The sequence below is a fragment of the Myotis daubentonii genome, chromosome 6, assembly GCF_963259705.1.
Source record: "Myotis daubentonii chromosome 6, mMyoDau2.1, whole genome shotgun sequence".
NCBI classification, from domain to species: Eukaryota; Metazoa; Chordata; class Mammalia; order Chiroptera; family Vespertilionidae; genus Myotis; species Myotis daubentonii.
This window is the reverse complement of record NC_081845.1, coordinates 15,579,233-15,593,197: the sequence shown is the minus strand read 5'-3', so window position 1 is coordinate 15,593,197 and position 13,965 is coordinate 15,579,233. Positions and strand designations below refer to the sequence as shown.

The following is a 13,965-nucleotide window of genomic DNA, read 5'->3' as shown; positions in this document are numbered from 1 at the left end:
AACATAAATCTAAAATTTAATTACAGGTTGATGAGAAATTAGGTTCAATGTATACTGTGTTTCTGGGTAGACCACCTCTTCAATCAGATCTTAAACACTGGTATTTGGAATTTCCTTATAATTTGAATGAGAAGAACAACATTTTGAAAATCCCTAAAATGTCTAATTGCTTACATTTTTATTATTTAATCTCTCATTCTGAAAATACTTTATATCTCCTAACAGTGGTTGGAACACCGCTGCTTGCGAGCCACATGCGGCTCTTTGGCCCCTTGAGTGGGGCTCTTCCACAAAATACCACGTGTGGGCGTGCATGTACAGTGCGATTGAAACTTCGTGGCCCATGCATAGAAGTCAGTATTTTGTGGAAGAGCCACACTCAAGAGGCCAAAGAGCCGCATGTGGCTCGTGGGCCGCAGTTTGCCTACCACTCTAGTATAAAAGAAAAGAACAAATTTGCGGACTTTATATGTTTTCTAATTTTATCCATTACAGTTATTAGAAGTTCAAAGACTTTTTATTTTTAGGTGTTGGATATCTAACAAGGGTAAACAAATTGAATCTAACTAGAGCCCAATATGATCACTACCGTGACAATTCCATATTTTTCTTACTATATGACAAATGATAATAAATGGACTAATCAGTCTTATTTTAGTCACAGCTACTTAAGCCAATTTGGAGCTTAGAGTTTATCTGAAAATTTAAAGTCTTCTTTACCATGATGTTTTCCAGTACAATATGGGCCAACCATGATTTCTTTTGTTCCTGACCATCCATAACTTAGAGTTTATATTGCAATTTGGGTAACATAACTATATATTATTTTAATATATTTCTATTTTTTCCCATGTTAAACTTTTATTTAGATTAAAACTTCTCAAGGGCAGCTGCATTATTGGTTACCCCACAGTATTTGAACCACAGTTACCCAATAACATTCATTTTTAATTGAATGCATGTGCTTACTAAAAAAATGCAATTTATATTTCTGAGCACACACAAAAAAATTTAGCCAAGAGCTACCTAAATTCATAAAATTGACATATTCATTTAGTCAAAAGAACAAATCTGGAAAAGTTTTTCTTAGTTTTTTGGGGAATTGCTGTAAAATTTTCTTCTTTTAAAATTACTTTTAGCAAGCTCTATTTCCAAGATTGGCTCAGATCCTCTGAAATTCGTACATCATGCAGTGGAGGAAACTACGGACTGGGTCTATGGCTTCTTTTCTTTGTTGTCTGACATCATCTCGTCTGAGGGTGATGAAGAAGAAGAAGAAGATGGGGACGAGGACACTGATACAGGTACAAAAAGCAAAGAGACATATTTAACTGCTGGAACCAATATTAGATATCCGTCACAGGGGTTTGCTTACATTTAAGCAAAAATGAGAACTTGGTCAATCTAAACCAAAATGAATATACTTCTGAGTGCTCATAGAGAATCGACAGAATGCCAAACTCAGTAAATGTGTTTCATTTGGCTTTCACCTTATAGTTTTTCTGCCATTATGGTAAATATGTCAATAGTAAATGCTACCATCAAAGTGGCAATATAGTAGAAGGTCTTATATTGTACTACTGTAAGTGCACAATAGAAACATTTATATGTTTCTTGGAGGAAAGTAATAGCTGTTTCTCAAGTTTATCCTTAGAAATGCTGAAGTAACTGTAAAACTAAACATACATATAAATGTTTTATGCACATAAGTCATGTTCATAGTCAAATCCTATTAAAATCATAATCAAAAGTAAATTTATTGAATCAAATGGAGGTGTAGAATAGAGGGACACATTCTAAATGTTACAACAATTATGCAACTAATATATATATATACTCACATGTTAATAAATAAAAATAAATAAATTCAAATTACACATAAATTACTATTGAATAGATGTGCAAATACAGAGCATTTTGATTCTGCATTTTAGTGACATTTTTAGGGACAACCTTAGTCATCATGTATTCAGCCTTGACTACCAGGAAGGCTCCAATTATTTTAGCCCTTTATATGACTCTGTCTGAATTTGTATTTGGTTGGCCCCAGTGAGTGGTGGAGAAGAACAATAGAGAACTGAAATTCACATGATATACGAACTATGATGTATACTTTGGATCACTGCCACAATTTTATTGAACTCATAAAAGTAGAACTATGTCTAATAAATGTATCTAAACAAAGTTTATATTTAAAAACTGAAATTTTGAAAACAAAGTAACATATGGACTTTTGTTGTCAAAACAAATAGATGTTTTTAAAAATTAAAAAATAAAATGGGAAAATAGAGAAGCAATATTATGCTATGTTAAAAGATTTCCTAATTTATTGTTTTCTGTCTTGGTTTAGGAGAAATAGAAGAGCCTCCCTTGAAAAAAAAAGGTTGGTGGGTTTTCTTTTCACTTTTGAAACTAAATTTTTTCTCTGTGGTAATATTGATCTTCAGCATGACTTAAATATACTTTACTTGAGTTTTAGCCTTAATTTATTTTTAATATAGAATATTTAATGATTAGATCAAGATTTATAGTTAGGAAAAGAAATACTCAATTCTTTCCAGTGAAACTGATCCCACTGTTTTTCAGTTGATTATTTCATTGATGCCTTCTTCAATAGATGTGTGAATCCATCTATACACAGATCATTGTGAACTGGGATTGTGGAAATGAGGGATGAATTCTGTAGTCTTGGTAATGCCCCAAGAAGATACCCATGATCTTTATTCTCCACACGGCCAGATTTATTGATTCTAAACTTTTCTTCTTATTTTATTACTAGTGTCCCAATGCACGGATTCATGCACATTGAAAGGGAATTAATTAGAAGAAATATTTTAATATCGCTATTTACCCTTTTTATATAATAGAAGTGTCAACCAAATTCATGATCAATAATGACAGATTGAAACACATGCATGTGATTGGTGCCAGTGAGAATGTTATATGTATTGTACATGTGTGAGTCAACTTAGCCTTTCATAGATGTAGAATAAACTTGCTTAATTAGACCTGCTTTCTGATTTAGTTAAACTTTTTCCAGCCCAGTGAAGCACCTCAACTTCTCTTTCAGGTAATAGTCAGCAACCCAGCAGTAAATATCAACACAAAGCAGATTATTATTGTAGATCACGCAGGGAGAACAAAGGGTAAAATACTTAGCTATAGCAGTGTTTGACTATGTTCTGCGCAATGAGAAAATCTGAAGTCATTTTCAAGTTCCACCATTTCCTACTACTTTTCAGTTGGGCCAAATTTCTAAATGTTCTAAATCTCTATTGTCTTGCTAATGAAATGACAATAAGATTCTCCCAAGTTTCCTATCTACCTACTCCAGGACTTATGTGAGGATCAAATGAGATGAGGCACTGGAAAACAGTTCACAAACATTTGGTTGACCTGTAAAATGTTTCCACCTGGCTACAAAGCAAGCCATGTTCCTGGGCTGAAGAAATTCCAATGAGGCTAGTCACTAAGGCAGTGATGGCGAACCTATGAACTCATTTTTTTGGTTGATTTTTCTTTGTTAAATGGCATTTAAATATATAAAATAAATATCAAAAACATAAGTCTTTGTTTTACTATGGTTGCAAATATCAAAAAATTTCTATATGTGACATGGCACCAGAGTTAAGTTAGGGTTTTTCAAAATGCTGACATGCCGAGCTCAAAAGGTTCGCCATCGCTACACTAGGGAGAGGAAGCCAGGCTTTGCTATGTGACATTATTACACGGCACCCACAGCAACTGTTCCTGGGCTGGGCTGGGCTGTGGGCTGCATTTTGCGCCATGGGGTCTCGGCAGTGTTGGCTGTGATTTGGTGGGGTATCACTCCAGGGTGGTGCCAGAGCTTGTGTCCCACTTGGGGGAAGCCAAGTGTTGGTTTGTCAGTGCCAGGTCCACAGTACCGTTTATTTTTAAATGGTCAGTGCATGTCATGGCAGCTCCTACATTGAGCATCTGTCCCCTGGTGGTCAGTGCGTGTCATAGCAACTGGTCAGATGAATGGACACTTAGCTATATATATATATATATATATATATATATATATATATATATATATATGATTGTTTTTATTTTTAGGTAGTAACTGTGGGACATGATGGCTGAGATAGTGTGGAGGATAATAATCTTGGAGGCACAAGCATATTCAGTCAGTATGTATCGTGCAGGATCCTGAAGAAGTAGAGTTACCAGGGTATGCTTGGATGTGGTGTACAAGAATTCCTTGCAGGAATAGCTAGATCCTTATGCTGAATGACATGCTCACAAATTCAAAAGATGGGCACGGTAAAGGCTAGGAAAAAGTGGTAGAGTTATGGAGTAAGAGCCTCAGATGGGCAGAAATTTCTACAGGAAAGAGTAGGAATTATGTCTGCAAGGGAAAATAGGGAGTAAGGAACCCTATCCTCAGGTACTTTTAGTGTGACTGAGAAAATGCCAACACATGAACCAGACTTGACACAATAACAATGTTTTAGTTATTGCTGCCCACGTTTAGCAGCAATATCATGGGGATATTTATTTTAGAGGAGGTCTTGCTGACTTCTATTGCTACCTCCCTAGAACACTGGATACAAACAGTGGGATCCAAATTTGGAGCTTCAGCCTTGCTTGAGCACATGATGATCACCTCACTGTGTGGGGTAAAATCCACTCGGTGTATGTTAAATTTGAAAATATTAATTTGACCAACCAGTGAGAGCTAAACCAGTGAAACACGACTGTGACAAAGCCATCCAAAAATGAAATTGGTCATGAAGCTATGGAGAGGAGGAAAGACAGGTTTCCTGACTCACAAATCCAAGATGAGAACTCAAGAAGTCAAGGAAGACTTTAGCCATTACATCCAGGTTACAGATTCTAGATTAGTTTATTAGTCTTTTGAGGTAAGAAACAGTCTTTTTACTTCTGATCTTCAATGAATAGCGCCTAGAACAAAGCCAAACTTTAAGCTGGTCAGTTACTAGTCATTGTCTGGAAATAACAGTTTGTGTATATGTCTATTGCAATTGGAAAAAACAAACAAACAAATAAATAATGATTTCTTACTTATACATAAATTAAATTCTATAAAAATATATTTTCCATGAGTCAATACCCAGTATTTAATAAAGAATCTGTTCTCTCTCTTTTTTTTTACTTGAATTTTCCTGTGGGAATATTTTAAAATTAAGTTTCATGTAATGATTAACATAAATTGCAAATTCTCACAAAGATATTTAATTATTGTTTCTTAATGTATTGCCTTGATTTCTCAAATCAACAGAAAAAAACATTAAATAGTTATTTAGGGTACTTTTTAAAAAATGTCAGTAATGCTTATTAGTTAAAATAGTCTAAGGAATATACTAGTATGTGTTTAAAACCATGTATACAAATATCTTCTTGAAAGATTACTAGGAGCAGAATTGATTTTATTTTTATTTTTTTTGTTTTTTTAAAAAAATATATTTTATTGATTTTTTTACAGAGAAGAAGGGAGCGGGATAGAGAGTTAGAAACATCGATGAGAGAGAAACATCGATCAGCTGCCTCCTGCACACCCGCCACTGGGGATGTGCCCGCAACCAAGGTACATGCCCTTGACCGGAATCGAACCTGGGACCTTTCAGTCCGCAGGCCGACGCTCTATCAACTGAGCCAAACCGGCTATGGCCAGAATTGATTTTAAAATCACCTGAATATATATATATATATATATATATATATATATATATATATATATATATATATATATATATATATATATATATATTAGTAATATTATTTAAAAAGCTACATGAGAAAATGAACATTTAAGGTTATAAACATTAGTTGAAGTGGACTAAAGAAAATAGATTTCACCTGACCAGCGTAGCTCAGTTCATAGATTGAGTGTAGACCTATGAACCAGGAGGTCACAGTTCAATTCCTGGTCAGGGCACATGCTGGAGATGCAAGCTCAATCCCCAGTAGGGGGGCGGTGGGAAGGAGGCAAGTGATTGATAATTCTCTCTCATCATTGATATCTCTCTCTTTCTCTTCCTCTCCCTTCCTTCCTAAAATCAATGAAAATATACTTTAAAAATAAAAAATGAAAGCATTTCTTAATAAGTGATATTATGAGCTTAGCCTTATTTTAAGATGGATTATTTTATACATCTACAGATTTAAAAATTGTGGATTAAAAAGTTTTATTTTGTAATCTGGAATGATAGCCTCGAAAACATTTTATCTTTATTCATCTAAATTATTCTTTATTAACATCTTCATTAATATTCTCTCCCATTCAGATATATTGAATAATATTTAGCTAAGTTATATTAACTAAATTATCAGGCTTTTGTTGTTCATTCAATTGCTGGTGTCTATATGAAGCATTTTTATTTAAATGCACTTAAAGTGTTGGTTAAATTTGTACTTGCTATTTGAAATAAGTAACTGTCGTTAAGCTTGAACAGGACCACATGCGATGACTGATATTTCTGTAAGATTGTACCTGATGCATGTCAATGGCAGAGGAAGAGTCTCTTCTCTACTTAGAGCAAAACAAACTCCATCCTCTTTATAGTCGTGTTTTTAAATTGCCCTAAAGCTTCTCAGGTCAAAAAGAGCCCAGTAAATTTAAACTCAGGTTCTTCATTGTGTATTTTTCTCACTTTATTGAAATCCACAATAGCTCTCTGCCATCAGGGTGAATAAGGAAGAGCCAGGAAATTTGAGCATCATAAATATTCAAGACTTTAGGATTAGGCCATTGAGAAGATTGCATCGAGTCACCGTGAGTAAGATAGATGGACAAGTTCCCCTGCCAGAGATTTCATTGCATCCATCTTTGCTGGCAGCTTCAGCGGCTTAGACAAGGTTGGACACTAAGTGCCTGAAAAAATATGGGGAGAAAAGGAGGGAGAATGGAAAGGTAACTAAACTTGTTAAAATTCATAGCCTCAGAATATTGGTTACTAGGTAGGTCAGAGTAACATTGTTAAGAAGATACATTTATTTTTGGACCTTTTTAAATAAGTCTCAATCAGAACTCAGCTTCATAGCTGCACTGTTGTATATTGCCCTCAAGCTCGGACAGAACTCTGTGCTTTATACCCTGTCTTTCTCAGTATTGATCAGATCAGCAGTGACCGGGTAGCAAACCCAGAGAGAACAGACAGTGGGCCTGGAGGTGTGCTTTCGGATGAAAAAGGCTGAGGAAGCAGAGGTAAATGGAAATATGGTGAATGACCCAGAAATGCACTTCCCAAGTAGTTGCAGCTGTTGTGAGTTCTGGACCCACCATGTCAGGTAACTTTAGTACCATGTGCTGCTAAAAAAAAGAGTTTGCCTCCATCAAGGCAAGGAAACTAGAACCCGGATGATGAAAAGAATAGTGGGGAAGACCAGAGCCCGAAGGAACAGGCCAAAGAAAGCAAGAGATCAGATATTGGCACCAGCCTCATGGGGAATGAAAAGGCTGTCTGAGACAACTCAATACAGGCCCAACCATTCTAAATCGTTCTTGGTAGAGCAAGAATAATCTCAGTGCTGCTACATTCTTACCTGCAAGTAAAATTGGATATGTAATTGAGGTGTGTATGAATGAAAAGCTGTTAAGTCCATTGTATTCCAGACTCTCTTCTCTCTAGCTCTGTATGTTTCTTTTCCCCAAATCATGATAAACTAAGGTGCAGGTTGAATGCAGATGGCTTAATGTGTTCCCTGTTCCAGATTATGTATTTTCATCTAGAAAAGCTGGCTGAAAAGTAAGTTTTAAAAAATCAAAACAGAGCCCAGTCAGTATGACTCAGTGGTTGAGCTTAGGCCTATGAACCAAGAGGTCATGGTTTGATTCCCAGTCAGGACACATGCCTGGGTTTTGGCCTCCATCCCCAGGAGGGAGCGTGCAGGAGACAACCAATCAATGATTCTCTCTCATCATTGATGTTTCGATTTCTCTCTCCCTCTCCCTTCCTCTGTCTGAAATCAATAAAAATATAGTTTAAAAAATCAAAACAGAAAATTTATCAGTGGCTCTCAACTCTGTGTATCAAATTCAAATGATGTCTTCATTAGAATTATTTTGTCCACAAAAGACCAAAATCCATTTCAAACTGGCTTAGTGGAAAATATACTTTATTACTTCAAATAAGTGAAAAATACAAGAGTAAAATTGGTTTGAAGATGTCGAGATATAGGTTTTTTAATGTCATTAGTAAATCCCCCCCGCACCTCTCTCTCTTTACTCCTGACCTTGCTTTGTTCATCTGTTTCACTTGCTTAATTCTCAGTCAGGATATTCTCTTCCTGGCAATTATGATCTCCAGAAGCTTGAGGCCAATATATACACGCGCGCACGTGTGTGTGTGTGTGTGTGTGTGTGTGTGTGTATTTTTTTTTTTTTTTGCTTTAGCAACTCAGGAGAGAAGACTATGCTTTTCCCAAAGGATTTCAGCAAAACCAATGTATTTGACTCTCCCTGAATTGTATCACAACTCAAATGTGCTCCACGGAGCAGCCACATTAGCATCTTCTGAGAGTGATTTAGAAATGCAGAACCAGGCTCCTTCTAGACCAACTGAATCAGAATCTGCATGTTAAGAAGATTCCCCAGGCGACTCACATGCACATTAAAATTTGAGAAACATCGGTCTAGACAGTATTCTGACTGTGGTTCTAAAACCACCTGAGAGCTGATTGAAATTGGAGAGCTCTAAAAGGTTCCTCACCATGAGAGACTACAGTAATTGATTAAGTTTGGACTGCAGCTCAGGAATTGATTTTAAAATCTCCCCAGATGATTCTGATGTGCAGCCGCATTGATCCTGTCTAGTATATCATCCAATATGAAGCTCAAATACTGACACCGTCAAAACCTCATCCAAATCTGTAAACTCCACTAGTGATTATCTCCTAAACGATATCATATGTAATCATTTCCGCCTCTGTCTGGTTTATGGACATGTGGGAAATAGCATCTCATTTTGTAATTGAGAAAATAAAATTCAAAGGAAAAAATGGATTTGTGTGAGATGACTAAGTTAATGGTAAAAATGAAATGGAATAGGTATTATCTTCATTTATTTTAAAATTTTTGTAGGGGTCAATAGTATGCTGTGTTGACACTACTAATTTTTTTTTTAAAAGTTTATCTTATTTTATGACATTTACCAAAGAATCAAACCTAACAAAATAAAGATCCAAACTATTTTTATGTTTATGGTATTCAACATTACTGAAGGAAACTGTCCTCAATATTTGCCTATCACTGTATCTGAAGTGTATGCCCACTGAACCACAAACACAAGGTGCTTTGAGGGGGAGAAAATGTTTCTCTTTATTTCCTTCAGTAATAGTTGGCCCGTAGTGTGCTTTCCTCAGAATTTTTGTTTACCCACAGAAAAATCATCAGAAAATCATGGAAAATACAAAGGCTTATACATCATTTGGTATATTTATCTAAAATAGTGAGAATTCAACAAAAAAGATCCCCATAATATTTCTTAATTAGTTACTAAAAAGATGAAAAGGTGTGCTTGGTTATTTATCATAATTAAACTTTTGTGTTCTAATCACAATTGGCTGAATCTTGCAAATAGAGATATGTTCAAATGAATAAATAATTTGAATTTTTAATATTAAAATTAGAAAAAATGTACGTGGGCTTCCTATATTGTCTGGTGCTTGCAAGATATATATAGAAAACATAATGATAAAAGGCATTCTTTGAAATTCACAATCCTCATAATAATTTAATAAACTGGGTTGTCATCTAAAAGAATCAGGATGGTTGCCTTGGTGACAGAGATTACCCCTTCAACTTCTTGAGTCTGTTATTTAAAAATCTTGATTCATAATATTTTTTATTTATTAACAATGTGCCATACAGATAGAGAAAAATTGCTTTAAACTGGCCACGTAAGTCTTAAACAAAATGATAAACTACCTACTCAACAATAAGCTTTGTTATGATTGTGAATAGATAGAAACTACTTATCACAAGCAAAATGCATGCAGTATAACAAAAGAACCCAGAAAGACTTCACTACAAAATAAAGTTATTCTTCAGAATCATTAGAGCAACCTAATTTCACTAATTTTGGTCCCATTGATTGCTATTGCTGGCATTCTTTTCCTTTTTAGTACCCATGGCCTCTTTTCCCAAGTTACATATGAAAAAGGTGATCTCAGAGAGTCTTGGGAAAATCTGTTGGTCCCTGATTGCTATTGGCATCATGGGAGACAGAGAGCTTAGATGAACACATTTTGATAGAATTAAATGCCTAAAGAAGATGAAGGAGAACCAAGCTAATAAAACAAATCGTCACTTCTAATTTGGAGACATTTTAAAGATTTTGTCTATTGCAGCAATTTTCAATCTTTCTCATCTCATGGCACACTTAAACTAATTACTAAAATTCTGCTGCACACCAAAAAATATATTATATTTTTTTGCCGATCTGATAAAAAAAGGTATAATTGTGATTCATTCATATCAGACTGCTATTGTTATGTTGGCTGTTGTCACTTTTTTATTTGACAATCTAAGGGAAAAGAGATCAGTGCACCTGACTAAATAGTCAGGTATTGCATGTTTTAAAAATCCGTGCGGCATACCAATTGAAAATTGCTGGTCTATTGAGTGCTTATGTGTTCCCCATAGAATGTGCAGCATTCACTAGGAGACCAGAAAAGTCTGCATTATACTGAAGCATTCTAATTTGGGCCACCAAGGGAATCTTGGACCTTGTAAGTCACAAAACAATCTTTAAGCTGTACTGGTACCAAAATGGCTTATGATTCTAACCAGGACCGGATGCTGAGACTTACAGGTCTCTAACCTAATTGCAAAGCACACATATTTGGAGATAAATAGTGACTGCTTTGACTTTCTTTGTCTCTGAGTCCGGGATTGGTTCATGTCCAAGTGAACTGTTCTTAGACTGTCATGATGTTACATGCAGGTTTTTTTTGCTGTCATACATTGCCGTCATTTTATACACAGTGGAAGCAGTCACCTGTCTATGGCCATTATTAAATAACTAGAAGCTAGTATTAATATAATATAAGGAATTTTATTTTTCTTTGAAGTTTGCTGAAAACCATAGAGCAATAAATTTCTACTTTACCAATTTAAATCTTTTAAATTTAATTTTGTGTTCTTACTAGTATACACATGGCTCTTAGTTGACAAGATCAATGGAGAGTAACAAAGCAGGCATCAGCTGCTTGTGAAGTCTAAATTGGTAGCATGTTGTACTCATTTGGACAGGTGCCTGGATGGTCATCATTTCCTGGCTGAAGTGCGTGGAGAGAGAACTGGCACACTGTGCAGAGGCTTTACTGGATTCTTCAGACATCCGATAGCCACGAGGGTGACACTAGTGATGGAATCCAATCCGCAGAGAAAATGCAATGTGGCAACAAAAGATGCAGAGGCATTTAACTTATCCTTAAGTTTGAATCATCAGAAATGAATTCCTTTTGTACTTTATGAGAAACGAATGTAGGTGTGTGTATGCCTTTACAAGGTTAGCTGTGCTTGTCCACACTTGCCTCCATAGAAGTACTAAGGGTCTTCAAAGGAACATCGTTTAAAAAAATCAGTTTGTGATCTTCCTGCAAAAAAATGCTCATATAAGTTGTCGTATTTCTGCTTATTTGGAGCTGCAGAGATGTGTGTGTGTGTATGTGTGTGTGTGTGTGTGTGTGTGTATCTATAACCTCTACTTGCAAAAACGCTGAGTGGATCTGCTCAGATCATTGGGTTGTCCTGGTTTGGATTAGGCTGAAGTGCAGCATCAGCAAAAAATAAAATAAAAAAATAAATAAATGGGGCTTTATCTTTGAAACTGGTCTGAGTTACACAATTGGGTTGTGTTTACTCTATTAACTATAGAGTTTCCTCATGCACAAGCCTCCACCTACCTTGCAGGAAACACTGTTGTGCACCAACACAGCCGACCTAGTCCCTTAGTACACCACCCTGTCCAAGCACTGTATTTCCCCAGAATAAGACAGGCTGGGGGGCTGTGAAGGATTTCCAGGCAGGATGTCCTTAGCACCGAATCCTGCAGAGATTCTAACTCAAATCTAATCCTCCTGTGTGATTTCCTGAATCTCTCTTTTATTCTTCTGAGGGGCCAACAGATGTGTATGGAACACACACACACACACACACACACACACACACACACCTCTAAAGGAAAACTATTCTAAATGACCATTTTAAAGCCTCTCATTTCACAATGAATGTAACATTTCATGTAACATTTTAATTTATAATATTTCATCCCTTTTCTGTATTCAAATTCATCATTACATGGAGTAAGAAATCATTTCTTAAGGTGACTCCCTTAACATGTCCAAAGACTCTTGTCTTTGACAATATACTGCTTTTTTTGGCCTAAATTATACAAGGAGCCAATCCGCTCCACAGCCCTTGTTGGTTAGCATAGGAGGAAGGAAGTAGGATAGCATTGGCAGGGGGACATTCTCAGTTTAGTTTTTCAATTCACTTGTAAAATATTTAACCCTGTAGATGACTTTAGATTTTAAAAGAGACCATTTGCCCACCCATAGGACTAGACCAATGACGTCCAATAGTAATAAATTGTGAGCCCCATATGTAATTTAAAAATTTTAAGAAGTCACATTAAAAAAGTAAAAATAATTATAAAAATTAATTTTAATAACATATTTACTCCAATCAGGATATCAGGGTTCACCCAGAGAAGCAGAACCAGTAGGAAATTTTGCTAATATATTTTATATTGAGACATTCATTATAAGGAGCTGTCCTATGTGATTGTGGGGACTGACTATATAAGTCAGGAAGGGAAGGTCATGGGAAAACTTGAGCCCACACGCAGGGACCAAAACCGTAGCCAAAGAGAGAATTTCTTCCTTTTCCCACAGAAACCTCAGTTCAGTTTGCAAGGCCTCCCAATAGAATCAGACAAGCCCGCACAGATGATCCAGAATAATTTTCTTAGTTAACATCAATGGATTAGAGCAGTGTTCATTTAAATGACTTGGCATAGTAGTTTAGCCAAGATGACACATAAATTTAAAACCACCACTTCATTATATCCAACATTATATCATTACAATCTGTAACTAATGTAAAATTATTAATGAGATATTTTACATTCTTCTTTCCACTAAGTCTTCATAATCCAGTGTGTACTTACCCTTATACCACATCTCAATTTGGACCAACCACATATCATGTCCTTAATGTTCACATGTGTCTAGTAGTTACTGCATTGGACAGTGTAAGTCTGCATGGTGATAAACTAATTGGGCTGATTATCTTGTGTCTTTAAAACTGTTCTAAAGATACAAGTTCTGTGTGTGTGTGTATTTACTGTTAGCTTTTTTTTTCCTTTCATCTATAAGATGATATTTTATTATGCCTTTGTAAACATAATACATTTCTTAAAACACTGATCAAAAGTTTCCACACATGTAGCTCTACATGATACATTATAGTGCAACACTATTTTTGTTACCCAATAATGAAAATACTATAGAACCCAAATGCAAAAGGGTAAGCAAAAGAAATATAATTCTGAGCCATCTCAACATATTCTTGGGGATCATTTTGCCCTACAGGGGCACTTGGCAATGTCTAAAGCAGTGGTTCTCAACCTGTGGGTCATGACCCCTTTGGCGGGCAAACAAACTTTGACGGGGGTCGCCTAAGACCATCGGAAAACACATATATAATTACATATTGTTTTTTGTGATTAATCACTATGCTTTAATTATGTTCAATTTGTAACAATGAAATTGGGGGTCACCACAACATGAGGAACTGTATTAAAGGGTCGCGGCATTAGGAAGATTGAGAACCACTGGTCTAAAGACATTTTTCATAGTTATGACTAGGGATGAGACTATAGCCATTGAGTTCATAGAGGCCAGAGGTGCCGCTAAATACCATGAGTGCACAGAATAGGCCCACTACACTCCAAATAATGATCCACTCAACCC

The 13,965-nt window shown here is 35.8% G+C and overlaps 1 protein-coding gene across 14 annotated transcripts in view; it reads left to right on the top strand.

The window, feature by feature from the left end:
• Positions 1 to 13,965, top strand: part of TRDN (triadin) — a 278,614-nt gene that overhangs the window by 53,635 nt on the left and 211,014 nt on the right. For all 14 annotated transcript variants that reach the window (XR_009453395.1, XR_009453394.1, XM_059700238.1 and 11 more), the window contains exons 3-4: positions 1,140 to 1,304; positions 2,351 to 2,383. Coding sequence is in view for 12 of the 14 variants with exons in the window: in XM_059700238.1 (XP_059556221.1) it covers positions 1,140 to 1,304; positions 2,351 to 2,383 (198 nt within the window). In the remaining 2 variants the exon portion in view is untranslated. The remainder of the gene's footprint in view (positions 1 to 1,139; positions 1,305 to 2,350; positions 2,384 to 13,965) is intronic.